Source organism: Bombina bombina, chromosome 4 (genome assembly GCF_027579735.1).
Source record: "Bombina bombina isolate aBomBom1 chromosome 4, aBomBom1.pri, whole genome shotgun sequence".
In the NCBI taxonomy this organism is placed as follows: Eukaryota; Metazoa; Chordata; class Amphibia; order Anura; family Bombinatoridae; genus Bombina; species Bombina bombina.
Window position 1 is genome coordinate 1,230,112,480 of NC_069502.1, and position 16,575 is coordinate 1,230,129,054.

The 16,575-nt window shown below is 56.5% G+C and overlaps 1 protein-coding gene across 1 annotated transcript in view; it reads left to right on the forward strand.

The window, feature by feature from the left end:
* The window catches only part of CUL9 (cullin 9), a gene marked incomplete in the record, with an annotated part of 1,346,550 nt that overhangs the window by 859,692 nt on the left and 470,283 nt on the right, over window positions 1–16,575 (forward strand). Inside the window, 1 exon segment of the mRNA XM_053712774.1 lies at window positions 11,261–11,375. Within this exon segment, the coding sequence (XP_053568749.1) occupies window positions 11,261–11,375 (115 nt within the window).

The window sequence follows — 16,575 nt, forward strand, 5'->3', positions numbered from 1 at the left end:
GCCTGTGAGGGGAGAATGAGAGGACGCGTGAGGCAGCACCTGACAGGAGAATGAGAGGACGTGTGAGGCAGCCTGTGAGGGGAGAATGAGAAGACGTGTGAGGCAGCCTGTGAGGGGAGAATGAGAGGATGTGTGAGGCACCTGTGAGGAGAGAATGAGAGGACATGTGAGGCAGCCTGTGAGGGGAGAATGAGAGGACGTGTGAGGCAACCTGTGAGGGGAGAATGAGAGGACGTGTGAGGCTGCACGTGAGGGGAGAATGAGAGGACATGTGAGGCAGAACGTGAGGGGAGAATGAGAGGACGTGTGAGGCAACCTGTGAGGGGAGAATGAGAGGACGTGTGAGGCAACCTGTGAGGGGAGAATGAGAGGACGTGTGAGGCAGCCTGTGAGGGGAGAATGAGAGGACGTGTGAGGCAGCCTGTGAGGGGAGAATGAGGACGTGTGAGGCTGCACCTGACAGGAGTATGAGAGGACGTGTGAGGCTGCACCTGACAGGAGAATGAGAGGACGTGTGAGGCAGCACTTGAGGGGAGAATGAGAGGACATGTGAGGCAGCATGTGAGGGGAGATTGGGAGGACGTGTGAGGCAGCCTGTGAGGGGAGAATGAGAGGACGTGTGAGGCAGCACATGAGGGGAGAATGAGAGGACGTGTGAGGCAGCCTGTGAGGGGAGAATGAGAGGACGTGTGAGGCAGCATGTGAGGGGAGAATGAGAGGATGTGTGAGGCAGCATGTGAGGGGAGAATGAAAGGACGTGTGAGGCAGCCTGTGAGGGGAGAATGAGAGGACGTTTGAGGCAGCCTGTGAGAGCAGAATCAGAGGACGTGTGAGGCAGCACCTGACAGGAAAATGAGAGGACGTGTGAGGCAGCATGTGAGGGGAGAATGAGAGGACGTGTGAGGCAGCACCTGACAGGAGAATGAGAGGACGTGTGAGGCAGCACCTGACAGGAGAATGAGAGGACGTGTGAGGCAGCACCTGACAGGAGAATGAGAGGATGTGTGAGGCAGCACATGAGGGGAGAATGAGAGGACGTGTGAGGCAACCTGTGAGGGAAGAATGAGAGGACGTGTGAGGCAGCACCTGACAGGAGAATGAGAGGATGTGTGAGGCAGCACGTGAGGGGAGAATGAGAAGACGTGTGAGGCAGCCTGTGAGGGGAGAATGAGAGGACGTGTGAGGCAGCCTGTGAGGGGAGAATGAGAGGACGTGTGAGGCACCTGTGAGGAGAGAATGAGAGGACGTGTGAGGCAACCTGTGAGGGGAGAATGAGAGGACGTGTGAGGCTGCACGTGAGGGGAGAATGAGAGGACGTGTGAGGCAGAACGTGAGGGGAGAATGAGAGGACGTGTGTGGCAACCTGTGAGGGGAGAATGAGAGGACGTGTGAGGTAACCTGTGAGGGGAGAATGAGAGGACGTGTGAGGCAGCCTGTGAGGGGAGAATGAGAGGACGCGTGAGGCAGCACCTGACAGGAGAATGAGAGGACGTGTGAGGCAGCACGTGAGGGGAGAATGAGAGGACGTGTGAGGCAGCCTGTGAGGGGAGAATGAGAAGACGTGTGAGGCAGCCTGTGAGGGGAGAATGAGAAGACGTGTGAGGCAGCCTATGAGGGGAGAATGAGAGGACGTATGAGGCAGCATGTGAGGGGAGAATGAGAGGATGTGTGAGGCAGCATGTGAGGGGAGAATGAGAGGACGTGTGAGGCAGCCTGTGAGAGCAGAATCAGAGGACGTGTGAGGCAGCACCTGACAGGAGAATGAGAGGACGTGTGAGGCAGCATGTGAGGGGAGAATGAGAGGACGTGTGAGGCAGCACCTGACAGGAGAATGAGAGGACGTGTGAGGCAGCACCTGACAGGAGAATGAGAGGATGTGTGAGGCAGCACGTGAGGGGAGAATGAGAGGACGTGTGAGGCAACCTGTGAGGGAAGAATGAGAGGACGTGTGAGGCAGCACCTGACAGGAGAATGAGAGGATGTGTGAGGCAGCACGTGAGGGGAGAATGAGAGGACGCGTGAGGCAGCACGTGAGGGGAGAATGAGAGGACGCGTGAGGCAGCACGTGAGGGGAGAATGAGAGGACGTGTGAGGCAGCACGTGAGGGGAGAATGAGAGGACGTGTGAGGCAGCACGTGAGGGGAGAATGAGAGGACGTGTGAGGCAGCACGTGAGGGGAGAATGAGAGGACGTGTGAGGCAGCACGTGAGGGGAGAATGAGAGGACGTGTGAGGCAGCACGTGAGGGGAGAATGAGAGGACGTGTGAGGCAGCACGTGAGGGGAGAATGAGAGGACGTGTGAGGCAGCACGTGAGGGGAGAATGAGAGGACGTGTGAGGCAGCACGTGAGGGGAGAATGAGAGGACGTGTGAGGCAGCACGTGAGGGGAGAATGAGAGGACGTGTGAGGCAGCACGTGAGGGGAGAATGAGAGGACGTGTGAGGCAGCACGTGAGGGGAGAATGAGAGGACGTGTGAGGCAGCACGTGAGGGGAGAATGTGAGGACGCGTGAGGCAGCACGTGAGGGGAGAATGTGAGGACGCGTGAGGCAGCACGTGAGGGGAGAATGTGAGGACGCGTGAGGCAGCACGTGAGGGGAGAATGAGAGGACGCGTGAGGCAGCACGTGAGGGGAGAATGAGAGGACGCGTGAGGCAGCACGTGAGGGGAGAATGAGAGGACGCGTGAGGCGACACGTGAGGGGAGAATGAGAGGACGCGTGAGGCGACACGTGAAGGGAGAATGAGAGGACGCGTGAGGCAGCACGTGAGGGGAGAATGAGAGGATGTGTGAGGCAACACGTGAGGGGAGAATGAGAGGATGTGTGAGGCAACACGTGAGGGGAGAATGAGAGGACGTGTGAGGCAGCACGTGAGGGGAGAATGAGAGGACGTGTGAGGCAGCACGTGAGGGGAGAATGAGAGGACTTGTGAGGCAGCCTGTGAGGGGAGAATGAGAGGACGTGTGAGGCAGCACGTGAGGGGAGAATGAGAGGACGTGTGAGGCAGCACGTGAGGGGAGAATGAGAGGACGTGTGAGGCAGCACGTGAGGGGAGAATGAGAGGACGTGTGAGGCAGCACGTGAGGGGAGAATGAGAGGACTTGTGAGGACTTGTGAGGCTGCACGTGAGGGGAGAATGAGAGGACGCGTGAGGCTGCACGTGAGGGGAGAATGAGAGGACGCGTGAGGGGAGAATGAGAGGACGCGTGAGGCAGCACGTGAGGGGAGAATGAGAGGACGCGTGAGGCAGCACGTGAGGGGAGAATGAGAGGACGCGTGAGGCAGCACGTGAGGGGAGAATGAGAGGACGCGTGAGGCAGCACGTGAGGGGAGAATGAGAGGACGCGTGAGGCAGCACGTGAGGGGAGAATGAGAGGACGCGTGAGGCAGCACGTGAGGGGAGAATGAGAAGACGTGTGAGGCAGCACGTGAGGGGAGAATGTGAGGACGCGTGAGGCAGCACGTGAGGGGAGAATGAGAAGACGTGTGAGGCAGCACGTGAGGGGAGAATGTGAGGACGCGTGAGGCAGCACGTGAGGGGAGAATGAGAGGACGCGTGAGGCAGCACGTGAGGGGAGAATGAGAGGACGCGTGAGGCAGCACGTGAGGGGAGAATGAGAGGACGCGTGAGGCGACACGTGAGGGGAGAATGAGAGGACGCGTGAGGCAGCACGTGAGGGGAGAATGAGAGGATGTGTGAGGCAACACGTGAGGGGAGAATGAGAGGACGTGTGAGGCAGCACGTGAGGGGAGAATGAGAGGACGTGTGAGGCAGCACGTGAGGGGAGAATGAGAGGACTTGTGAGGCAGCACGTGAGGGGAGAATGAGAGGACGTGTGAGGCGGCACGTGAGGGGAGAATGAGAGGACGCATGAGGCGGCACGTAAGGGGGGAATGAGAGGACGTGTGAGGCTGCACGTGAGGGGAGAATGAGAGGACGTGTGAGGCTGCACGTGAGGGGAGAATGAGAGGACGCGTGAGGCAGCACGTGAGGGGAGAATGAGAGGACGCGTGAGGCAGCACGTGAGGGGGGAATGAGAGGACGCGTGAGGCTGCACGTGAGGGGAGAATGAGAGGACGCGTGAGGCTGCACGTGAGGGGAGAATGAGAGGACGCGTGAGGCAGCACCTGACAGGAGAATGAGAGGACATGTGAGGCAGCACCTGACAGGAGAATGAGAGGACGCGTGAGGCAGCACGTGAGGGGAGAATGAGAGGACGCGTGAGGCAGCACGTGAGGGGAGAATGAGAGGACGCGTGAGGCAGCACGTGAGGGGAGAATGAGAGGACGCGTGAGGCTGCACGTGAGGGGAGAATGAGAGGACGTGTGAGGCTGCACGTGAGGGGAGAATGAGAGGACGCGTGAGGCAGCACGTGAGGGGAGAATGAGAGGACGCGTGAGGCAGCACGTGAGGGGAGAATGAGAGGACGCATGAGGACGCGTGAGGCAGCACGTGAGGGGAGAATGAGAGGACGCGTGAGGCAGCACGTGAGGGGAGAATGAGAGGACGCGTGAGGCAGCACGTGAGGGGAGAATGAGAGGACGCGTGAGGCAGCACGTGAGGGGAGAATGAGAGGACGTGTGAGGCAGCACGTGAGGGGAGAATGAGAGGACGTGTGAGGCAACACGTGAGGGGAGAAACTCGAGGACGTGTGAGGCAGCACGTGAGGGGAGAATGAGAGGACGTGTGAGGCAGCACGTGAGGGGAGAATGAGAGGACTTGTGAGGCAGCCTGTGAGGGGAGAATGAGAGGACGTGTGAGGCAGCACGTGAGGGGAGAATGAGAGGACGTGTGAGGCAGCACGTGAGGGGAGAATGAGAGGACGTGTGAGGCAGCACATGAGGGGAGAATGAGAGGACTTGTGAGGCAGCCTGTGAGGGGAGAATGAGAGGACGCGTGAGGCAGCACGTGAGGGCAGAATGTGAGGACGCGTGAGGCAGCACGTGAGGGGAGAATGAGAGGACGCGTGAGGCGAGAATGAGAGGACGTGTGAGGCAGCACGTGAGGGGAGAATGAGAGGACGTGTGAGGCAGCACGTGAGGGGAGAATGAGAGGACGCGTGAGGCAGCACGTGAGGGGAGAATGAGAGGACGCGTGAGGCAGCACGTGAGGGGAGAATGAGAGGACGCGTGAGGCAGCACGTGAGGGGGGAATGAGAGGACGCGTGAGGCAGCACGTGAGGGGGGAATGAGAGGACGCGTGAGGCAGCACGTGAGGGGAGAATGAGAGGACGTGTGAGGCAGCACGTGAGGGGGGAATGAGAGGGCGCGTGAGGCAGCACGTGAGGGGGTAATGAGAGGACGCGTGAGGCAGCACGTGAGGGGGTAATGAGAGGACACATGAGGCAGCCTGTAAGGGGAGAATGAGAGGACGCGTGAGGCAGCACGTGAGGGGAGAATGAGAGGACACGTGAGGCAGCACGTGAGGGGAGAATGAGAGGACGCGTGAGGCAGCACGTGAGGGGAGAATGAGAGGACGCGTGAGGCAGCACGTGAGGGGAGAATGAGAGGACGCGTGAGGCAGCACGTGAGGGGGGAATGAGAGGACGTGTGAGGCTGCACGTGAGGGGAGAATGAGAGGACGCGTGAGGGGAGAATGAGAGGAGGTGTGAGGCTGCACGTGAGGGGGGAATGAGAGGACATGTGAGGCTGCACGTGAGGGGAGAATGAGAGGACGTGTGATGCTGCACGTGAGGGGAGAATGAGAGGACGTGTGAGGCAGCGCGTGAGGGGAGAATGAGAGGAGGCGTGAGGCAGCACGTGAGGGGAGAATTTGAGGACGCGTGAGGCAGCACGTGAGGGGAGAATGAGAGGAGGCGTGAGGCAGCACGTGAGGGGGGAATGAGAGGACGCGTGAGGCAGCACGTGAGGGGAGAATGAGAGGACGCGTGAGGCAGCACGTGAGGGGGGAATGAGAGGACGCGTGAAGCAGCACGTGAGGGGGGAATGAGAGGACGCGTGAGGCTGCACGTGAGGGGAGAATGAGAGGACGCGTGAGGCTGCACGTGAGGGGAGAATGAGATGACGTGTGAGGCAGCACGTGAGGGGGGAATGAGAGAACGCGTGAGGCAGCACGTGAGGGGAGAATGAGAGGACGCGTGAGGCAGCACGTGAGGGGGGGAATGAGAGGACGCGTGAGGCAGCACCTGACAGGAGAATGAGAGGACGTGTGAGGCAGCACGTGAGGGGAGAATGAGAGGACGTGTGAGGCTGCACGTGAGGGGAGTATGAGAGGACGTGTGAGGCTGCACGTGAGGGGGGAATGAGAGGACATGTGAGGCTGCACGTGAGTGGAGAATGAGAGGACGTGTGATGCTGCACGTGAGGGGAGAATGAGAGGATGTGTGAGGCAGCACGTGAGGGGAGAATGTTAAGACGCGTGAGGCAGCACGTGAGGGGAGAATGAGAGGACGCGTGAGGCAGCACGTGAGGGGAGAATGAGAGGACGCGTGAGGCAGCACGTGAGGGGAGAATGAGAGGACGCGTGAGGCAGCACGTGAGGGGAGAATGAGAGGACGCGTGAGGCAGCACGTGAGGGGAGAATGAGAGGACGCGTGAGGCAGCACGTGAGGGGAGAATGAGAGGACGCGTGAGGCAGCACGTGAGGGGAGAATGAGAGGACGCGTGAGGCAGCACGTGAGGGGAGAATGAGAGGACGCGTGAGGCAGCACGTGAGGGGAGAATGAGAGGACGCGTGAGGCAGCACGTGAGGGGAGAATGAGAGGACGCGTGAGGCAGCACGTGAGGGGAGAATGAGAGGACGCGTGAGGCAGCACGTGAGGGGAGAATGAGAGGACGCGTGAGGCAGCACGTGAGGCAGCACGTGAGGGGAGAATGAGGAGGCGTGAGGCAGCACGTGAGAGGAGAATGAGAGGACGCGTGAGGCTGCACGTGAGAGGAGAATGAGAGGACGCGTGAGGCTGCACGTGAGGGGAGAATGAGAAGATGTGTGAGGCAGCACGTGAGGGGAGAATGAGAGGAGGCGTGAGGCAGCACGTGAGGGGAGAATGAGAGGACGTGTGAGGCAGCACGTGAGGGGAGAATGAGAGGACGCGTGAGGCAGCACGTGAGGGGAGAATGAGAGGACGCGTGAGGCAGCACGTGAGGGGAGAATGAGAGGACGCGTGAGGCAGCACGTGAGGGGAGAATGAGAGGACGCGTGAGGCAGCACGTGAGGGGAGAATGAGAGGACGCGTGAGGCAGCACGTGAAGGGAGAATGAGGACGCGTGAGGCAGCACGTGAGGGGAGAATGAGAGGACGCGTGAGGCTGCACGTGAGGGGGGAATGAGAGGACGCGTGAGGCTGCACGTGAGGGGGGAATGAGAGGACGCGTGAGGCTGCACGTGAGGGGGGAATGAGAGGACGCGTGAGGCAGCACGTGAGGGGGGAATGAGAGGACGCGTGAGGCAGCACGTGAGGGGGGAATGAGAGGACGCGTGAGGCAGCACGTGAGGGGGGAATGAGAGGACGCGTGAGGCAGCACGTGAGGGGGGAATAAGAGGACGCGTGAGGAAGCACGTGAGGGGGGAATGAGAGGACGCGTGAGGCAGCACGTGAGGGGAGAATGAGAGGATGCGTGAGGCAGCACCTGACAGGAGAATGAGAGGACGTGTGAGGCTGCACGTGAGGGGAGTATGAGAGGACGTGTGAGGCTGCACGTGAGGGGGGAATGAGAGGACATGTGAGGCTGCACGTGAGGGGAGAATGAGAGGACGTGTGATGCTGCACGTGAGGGGAGAATGAGAGGACGTGTGAGGCAGCACGTCAGGGGGGAATGAGAGGACGCGTGAGGGGAGAATGAGAGGAGGCGTGAGGCAGCATGTGAGGGGAGAATGAGAGGACGCGTGAGGCAGCACGTGACTGGAGAATGAGAGGACGCGTGAGGGAGCACGTGACTGGAGAATGAGAGGACGCGTGAGGCAGCACGTGACTGGAGAATGAGAGGACGCGTTAGGCAGCACGTGACTGGAGAATGAGAGGACGCGTGAGGCAGCACGTGACTGGAGAATGAGAGGACGCGTGAGGCAGCACGTGACTGGAGAATGAGAGGACGCGTGAGGCAGCACGTGAGGGGAGAATGAGAGGACGCGTGAGGCAGCACGTGAGGGGAGAATGAGAGGACGCGTGAGGCAGCACGTGAGGGGAGAATGAGAGGACGCGTGAGGCAGCACGTGAGGGGAGAATGAGAGGACGCGTGAGGCAGCACGTGAGGGGAGAATGAGAGGACGCGTGATGCAGCACGTGAGGGGAGAATGAGAGGACGCGTGAGGGGAGAATGAGAGGACGCGTGAGGGGAGAATGAGAGGACGCGTGAGGCAGCACGTGAGGGGAGAATGAGAGGACGCGTGAGGCAGCACGTGAGGGGAGAATGAGAGGACGCGTGAGGCAGCACGTGAGGGGAGAATGAGAGGACGCGTGAGGCAGCACGTGAGGGGAGAATGAGAGGACGCGTGAGGCAGCACGTGAGGGGAGAATGAGAGGACGCGTGAGGCAGCACGTGAGGGGAGAATGAGAGGACGCGTGAGGCAGCACGTGAGAGGAGAATGAGAGGACGCGTGAGGCTGCACGTGAGGGGGAATGAGAGGACGCGTGAGGCTGCACGTGAGGGGAGAATGAGAGGACGCGTGAGGCAGCACGTGAGGGGAGAATGAGAGGACGCGTGAGGCAGCACCTGACAGGAGAATGAGAGGACGTGTGAGGCTGCACGTGAGGGGAGTATGAGAGGACGCGTGAGGCTGCACGTGAGGGGAGTATGAGAGGACGCGTGAGGCTGCACGTGAGGGGAGTATGAGAGGACGCGTGAGGCTGCACGTGAGGGGAGTATGAGAGGACGCGTGAGGCTGCACGTGAGGGGAGTATGAGAGGACGCGTGAGGCTGCACGTGAGGGGAGTATGAGAGGACGTGTGAGGCTGCACGTGAGGGGGGAATGAGAGGACGTGTGAGGCTGCACGTGAGGGGAGAATGAGAGGACGTGTGATGCTGCACGTGAGGGGAGAATGAGAGGATGTGTGAGGCAGCACGTGAGGGGGGAATGAGAGGACGCGTGAGGGGAGAATGAGAGGAGGCGTGAGGCAGCACGTGAGGGGAGAATGAGAGGACGCGTGAGGCAGCACGTGAGGGGAGAATGAGAGGACGTGTGAGGCAGCACGTGAGGGGAGAATGAGAGGACGTGTGAGGCAGCACGTGAGGGGAGAATGAGAGGACGTGTGAGGCAGCAAGTGAGGGGAGAATGAGAGGACGCGTGAGGCAGCACGTGAGGGGAGAATGAGAGGACACGTGAGGGGAGAATGAGAGGACACGTGAGGCAGCACGTGAGGGGAGAATGAGGAGGCGTGAGGCAGCACGTGAGGGGAGAATGAGAGGACGCGTGAGGCAGCACGTGAGGGGAGAATGAGAGGACGCGTGAGGCAGCACGTGAGGGGAGAATGAGAGGACGCGTGAGGCTGCACGTGAGGGGAGAATGAGAGGACGCGTGAGGCTGCACGTGAGGGGAGAATGAGAGGACGCGTGAGGCTGCACGTGAGGGGAGAATGAGAGGACGCGTGAGGCTGCACGTGAGGGGAGAATGAGAGGACGCGTGAGGCTGCACGTGAGGGGAGAATGAGAGGACGCGTGAGGGGAGAATGAGAGGACGCGTGAGGCAGCACGTGAGGGGAGAATGAGAGGACGCGTGAGGCAGCACGTGACTGGAGAATGAGAGGACGCGTGAGGCAGCACGTGACTGGAGAATGAGAGGACGCGTGAGGCAGCACGTGACTGGAGAATGAGAGGACGCGTGAGGCAGCACGTGACTGGAGAATGAGAGGACGCGTGAGGCAGCACGTGACTGGAGAATGAGAGGACGCGTGAGGTAGCACGTGAGGGGAGAATGAGAGGACGCGTGAGGCAGCACGTGAGGGGAGAATGAGAGGACGCGTGAGGCAGCACGTGAGGGGAGAATGAGAGGACGCGTGAGGCAGCACGTGAGGGGAGAATGAGAGGACGCGTGATGCAGCACGTGAGGGGAGAATGAGAGGACGCGTGAGGGGAGAATGAGAGGACGCGTGAGGCAGCACGTGAGGGGAGAATGAGAGGACGCGTGAGGCAGCACGTGAGGGGAGAATGAGAGGACGCGTGAGGCAGCACGTGAGGGGAGAATGAGAGGACGCGTGAGGCTGCACGTGAGGGGAGTATGAGAGGACGCGTGAGGCTGCACGTGAGGGGGGAATGAGAGGACATGTGAGGCTGCACGTGAGGGGAGAATGAGAGGACGTGTGATGCTGCACGTGAGGGGAGAATGAGAGGATGTGTGAGGCAGCACGTGAGGGGGGAATGAGAGGACGCGTGAGGGGAGAATGAGAGGAGGCGTGAGGCAGCACGTGAGGGGAGAATGAGAGGATGCGTGAGGCAGCACGTGAGGGGAGAATGAGAGGACGCGTGAGGCAGCACGTGAGGGGAGAATGAGAGGACGTGTGAGGCAGCACGTGAGGGGAGAATGAGAGGACGTGTGAGGCAGCAAGTGAGGGGAGAATGAGAGGACGCGTGAGGCAGCACGTGAGGGGAGAATGAGAGGACACGTGAGGCAGCACGTGAGGGGAGAATGAGGAGGCGTGAGGCAGCACGTGAGGGGAGAATGAGAGGACGCGTGAGGCAGCACGTGAGGGGAGAATGAGAGGACGCGTGAGGCAGCACGTGAGGGGAGAATGAGAGGACGCGTGAGGCTGCACGTGAGGGGAGAATGAGAGGACGCGTGAGGCTGCACGTGAGGGGAGAATGAGAGGACGCGTGAGGCTGCACGTGAGGGGAGAATGAGAGGACGCGTGAGGCTGCACGTGAGGGGAGAATGAGAGGACGCGTGAGGCTGCACGTGAGGGGAGAATGAGAGGACGCGTGAGGGGAGAATGAGAGGACGCGTGAGGCTGCACGTGAGGGGAGAATGAGAGGACGCGTGAGGGGAGAATGAGAGGACGCGTGAGGCAGCACGTGAGGGGAGAATGAGAGGACGCGTGAGGCAGCACGTGAGGGGAGAATGAGAGGACGCGTGAGGCAGCACTTGAGGGGAGAATGAGAGGAGGCGTGAGGCGACACGTGAGGGGAGAATGAGAGGACGCGTGAGGCAGCACTGAGGGGAGAATGAGAGGACGCGTGAGGCAGCACGTGAGGGGAGAATATGGGGAATGAATGGATGTGGGAATTAGAGGACAGCTCGGGCAGTGCATGAAGCAGGAATAAGGAGAAGTAAGTTGCGTCTGTAGAAGAAATAAATTCTTTCTCCCTAGGAAGTGTCGGAGGAGCACATTATTCAGTCCACTGGTCTGTCCCCAGTCCTTGTGAGTCACGCTCTAACACCACTCGTGGCCAAGGGAGGCATCTTACACTACAGCCCGAAGCCAGGTACGTGCTCTGCAGTTTCCTGTTATGCTTCACTTCCTAGTGCTGCAGATCTACTCCATACTGATTAATAATTTGTACATATGGAACTGTGAGTGCAGCTCTGGGACACGATTAATCTCAGGTTGTTTGTGTGCTACACAGGTGTTCAGTGCTGTACTGTCGGTGTGCTACACAGGTGTTCAGTGCTGTATTGTCGGTGTGCTACACAGGTGTTCAGTGCTGTATTGTCGGTGTGCTACACAGGTGTTCAGTGCTGTATTGTTGGTGTGCTACACAAATGTTCAGTGCTGTACTGTCGGTGTGCTACACAGGTGTTCAGTGCTACACAGGTGTTCAGTGCTGTACTGTCAGTGTGCTACACAGGTGTTCAGTGCTGTACTGTCGGTGTGCTACACAGGTGTTCAGTGCTACACAGGTGTTCAGTGCTACACAGGTGTTCAGTGCTGTACTGTCGGTGTGCTACACAGGTGTTCAGTGCTACACAGGTGTTCAGTGCTGTACTGTCGGTGTGCTACACAGGTGTTCAGTGCTGCACTGTCGGTGTGCTACACAGGTGTTCAGTGCTGCACTGTCGGTGTGCTACACAGGTGTTCAGTGCTGTACTGTCGGTGTGCTACACAGGTGTTCAGTGCTGTACTGTCGGTGTGCTACACAGGTGTTCAGTGCTGTACTGTCGGTGTGCTACACAGGTGTTCAGTGCTGCACTGTCGGTGGGATATTGATCACACAGAGTTTTTAGTGGCCAGAGAAGGAAGTGTTACAGGAGGATTGTTCAGGGTTCACGCACTTCGTCCAGAAGGAAATTACTTTTTAGTAAGAATTCAGGCTATGGGGTTAGCAGACACGAAAGGTAGTACTGGATGATACAATGGGGTTAGCAAACTGGGGAGGTAATGCTGGATGATACAATGGGGTTAGCAGACTGGGGAGGTAGTGCTGGATGATACAATGGGGTTAGCAGACTGGGGAGGTAGTGCTGGATGATACAATGGGGTTAGCAGACTGGGGAGGTAGTGCTGGATGATACAATGGGGTTAGCAGACTGGAGAGGTAGTGCTGGATGATACAATGGGGTTAGCAGACTGGGGAGGTAGTGCTGGATGATACAATGGGGTTAGCAGACTGGGGAGGTAGTGCTGGATGATACAATGTGGTTAGCAGACACGAAAGGTAGTGCTGGATGATACAATGGGGTTAGCAGACTGGGGAGGTAGTGCTGGATGATACAATGTGGTTAGCAGACACGAAAGGTAGTGCTGGATGATACAATGGGGTTAGCAGACTGGGGAGGTAGTGCTGGATGATACATAGGGGTTAGCAGACTGGGGAGGTAGTGCTGGATGATACAATGGGGTTAGCAGACTGGGGAGGTAGTGCTGGATGATACAATGGGGTTAGCAGACACAAAAGGTAGTGCTGGATGATACAATGGGGTTAGCAGACACGAAAGGTAGTGCTGGATGATACAATGGGGTTAGCAGACACAAAAGGTAGTGCTGGATGATACAATGGGGTTAGACTGGGGAGGTAGTGCTGGATGATACAATGGGGTTAGCAGACACGAAAGGTAGTGCTGGATGATACAATGGGGTTAGACTGGGGAGGTAGTGCTGGATGATACAATAGTGTTAGCAGACTGGGGAGGTAGTGCTGTCTGATACAATAGGGTTAGCAGACTGGGAGGTAGTGCTGGATGATACAATGGTGTTAACAGACTGGGGAGGTAGTGCTGGATGATAAAATGGGGTTAGCAGACTGGGGAGGTAGTGCTGGATGATACAATGGGGTTAGCAGACTGGGGAGGTAGTGCTGGATGATACAATGTGGTTAGCAGACTGGGGAGGTAGTGCTGGATGATACAATGGGGTTAGCAGACTGGGGAGGTAGTGCTGGATGATGCAATAGGGTTAGCAGACTGGGGAGGTAGTGCTGGATGATACAATAGGGTTAGCAGACTGGGGAGGTAGTGCTGCATGAAACAATGGGGTTAGCAGACTGGGAAGGTAGTGCTGGATGATACAATGGGGTTAGCAGACTGGGGAGGTAGTGCTGGATGATACAATGAGGTTAGCACACTGGGGAGGTAGTGCTGGATGATGCAATAGGGTTAGCAGACTGGGTAGGTAGTGCTGGATGATATAATGGGGTTAGCAGACACGAAAGGTAGTGCTGGATGAAACAATGGGGTTAGCAGACTGGGGAGGTAGTGCTGGATGATACAATGGGGTTAGCAGACTGGGGAGGTAGTGCTGGATGATACAATGGGGTTAGCAGACACAAAAGGTAGTGCTGGATGAAACAATGGGGTTAGCAGACTGGGGAGGTAGTGCTGGATGATACAATGGGGTTAGCAGACTGGGGAGGTAGTGCTGGATGATACAATGGGGTTAGCAGACTGGGGAGGTAGTCCTGGATGATACAATGGGGTTAGCAGACTGGGGAGGTAGTGCTGGATGATACAATGGGGTTAGCAGACACAAAAGGTAGTGCTGGATGAAACAATGGGGTTAGCAGACTGGGGAGGTAGTGCTGGATGATACAATGGGGTTAGCAGACTGGGAAGAGGTAGTGCTGGATGATACAATGGGATTAGCAGACTGGGGAGGTAGTCCTGGATGATACAATGGGGTTAGCAGACTGGGGAGGTAGTGCTGGATGATACAATGGGGTTAGCAGACTGGGGGGGTAGTGCTGGATGATACAATAGGGTTAGCAGACTGGGAGGTAGTGCTGGATGATACAATAGGGTTAGCAGACTGGGGAGGTAGTGCTGGATGATACAATGGGGTTAGCAGACTGGGGAGGTAGTGCTGGATGGTACATAGGGGTTAGCAGACTGGGGAGGTACTGCTGGATGATACAATGGGGTTAGCAAACTGGGGAGGTAATGCTGGATGATACAATGGGGTTAGCAGACTGGGGAGGTAGTGCTGGATGATACAATGGGGTTAGCAGACTGGGGAGGTAGTGCTGGATGATACATAGGGGTTAGCAGACTGGGGAGGTAGTGCTGGATGATACAATGGGGTTAGCAGACTGGGGAGGTAGTGCTGGATGATACAATGGGGTTAGCAGACTGGGGAGGTAGTGCTGGATGATACATAGGGGTTAGCAGACTGGGGAGGTAGTGCTGGATGATACAATGGGGTTAGCAGACTGGGGAGGTAGTGCTGGATGATACAATGGGGTTAGCAGACTGTGGAGGTAATGCTGGATGATACATAGGGGTTAGCAGACTGGGGAGGTAGTGCTGGATGATACAATGGGGTTAGCAGACTGGGGAGGTAGTGCTGGATGATACAATGGGGTTAGCAGACTGGGGAGGTAGTGCTGGATGATACATAGGGGTTAGCAGACTGGGGAGGTAGTGCTGGATGATACAATGGGGTTAGCAGACTGGGGAGGTAGTGCTGGATGATACAATGGGGTTAGCAGACTGGAGGTAATGCTGGATGATACAATGGGGTTAGCAGACTGGGGAGGTAGTGCTGGATGATACAATGGGGTTAGCAGACTGGGGAGGTAGTGCTGGATGATACAATGGGGTTAGCAGACTGGGGAGGTAGTGCTGGATGATACAATAGAGTTAGCAGACTGGGAGGTAGTGCTGGATGATACAATAGGGTTAGCAGACTGGGGAGGTAGTGCTGGATGATATAATGGGGTTAGCAGACTGGGGAGGTAGTGCTGGATGGTACATAGGGGTTAGCAGACTGGGGAGGTAGTGCTGGATGGTACATAGGGGTTAGCAGACTGGGGAGGTACTGCTGGATGATACAATGGGGTTAGCAAACTGGGGAGGTAATGCTGGATGATACAATGGGGTTAGCAGACTGGGGAGGGTAGTGCTGGATGATACAATGGGGTTAGCAGACTGGGGAGGTAGTGCTGGATGATACAATGGGGTTAGCAGACTGGGAGGTAGTGCTGGATGATACAATGGGGTTAGCAGACTGGGGAGGTAGTGCTGGATGATACAGTGGGGTTAGCAGACTGGGGAGGTACTGCTGGATGATACAATTCAGTAGCGCTTTCAATTTGAACTAAAAAGGTAATTCCCCTTCCCGTGTATCATGTGACAGCCATCAGCGAATTACAGAATCGTATTTGTAGACACAGATTTCCTGCACAAGCTCAGTAGCCGGTTCCTCAGAACATAAAATTTGATAAAGGAAGTAAATTTAGTGTCCCTTTAATTAGTAACACACATAAGTGAGAATTTTAGTGGTCACTGTTTATTGGAGAGATAATAATCCTTCATGTTCTCACTGCTAAGACCTTTATTAGTGAATCTTCAATACAGGGTCTATAAGGACAGCAACGTTTCGGACTTTAACAATTGCCCTTATTCATGCATATTCAATAATAATCCTATTGGTGTTTAATTAGGCATCTCAGTGCTCCCTGATTTCTCTGTGCACTATGTTCTTATGTACAAGTCTGCAGGTTTAGGGCTTGTAAATAATACCTTGTTTACTTTCCTTACTTGATAATTACTTCCCCTGGATATTACATTAGAAGGATTCAGGGCCTCAGCACATAAAATTGATTTTTCCTCTTTATTATCTTGTATTGGGTGCAAGTAGGTTGTGCCTATGGGTTAATTATGGTGAATTTCCCATTACTGATGATCTAAAGTTCTCTGGTCTGATGAGATCATCTAAGAAGTCTCGTCAGTAGTTAATGGTCTCTCAAAGAAAATGTTATCGTAAGAGCTATCTATCTTGTTCTGCAGGTTATGAATGAGGCACGAATATGCCCCCAAAGCTTCATCATGTTTTTTTATCATCAAGCCCTTATAGAGTAGTAAATATAATTTCTCTTGTAAGGTGTATCCAGTCCACGGATTCATCCATTACTTGTGGGATATTCTCCTTCCCAACAGGAAGCTGCAAGAGGACACCCACAGCAGAGCTGTCTATATAGCTCCTCCCCTAACTGCCACTCCCAGTCATTCTCTTGCAGCTCTCGACAAGAAAGGAAGTATCAAGAGATATGTGGTGACTTAGTGTAGTTTATCTTCAATCAAAAGTTTGTTATTTTTAAATGGTACCGGCGTTGTACTGTTTTTACCTCAGGCAGAAATTAGAAGAAGAGTTCTGCCTGAGGTTTTTGATGATCTTAGCAGGTTGTAACTAAGGTCCACTGCTGTTCTCACACATAACTGAAGAGTATGGGAAAACTTCAGCTGGGGGAATGG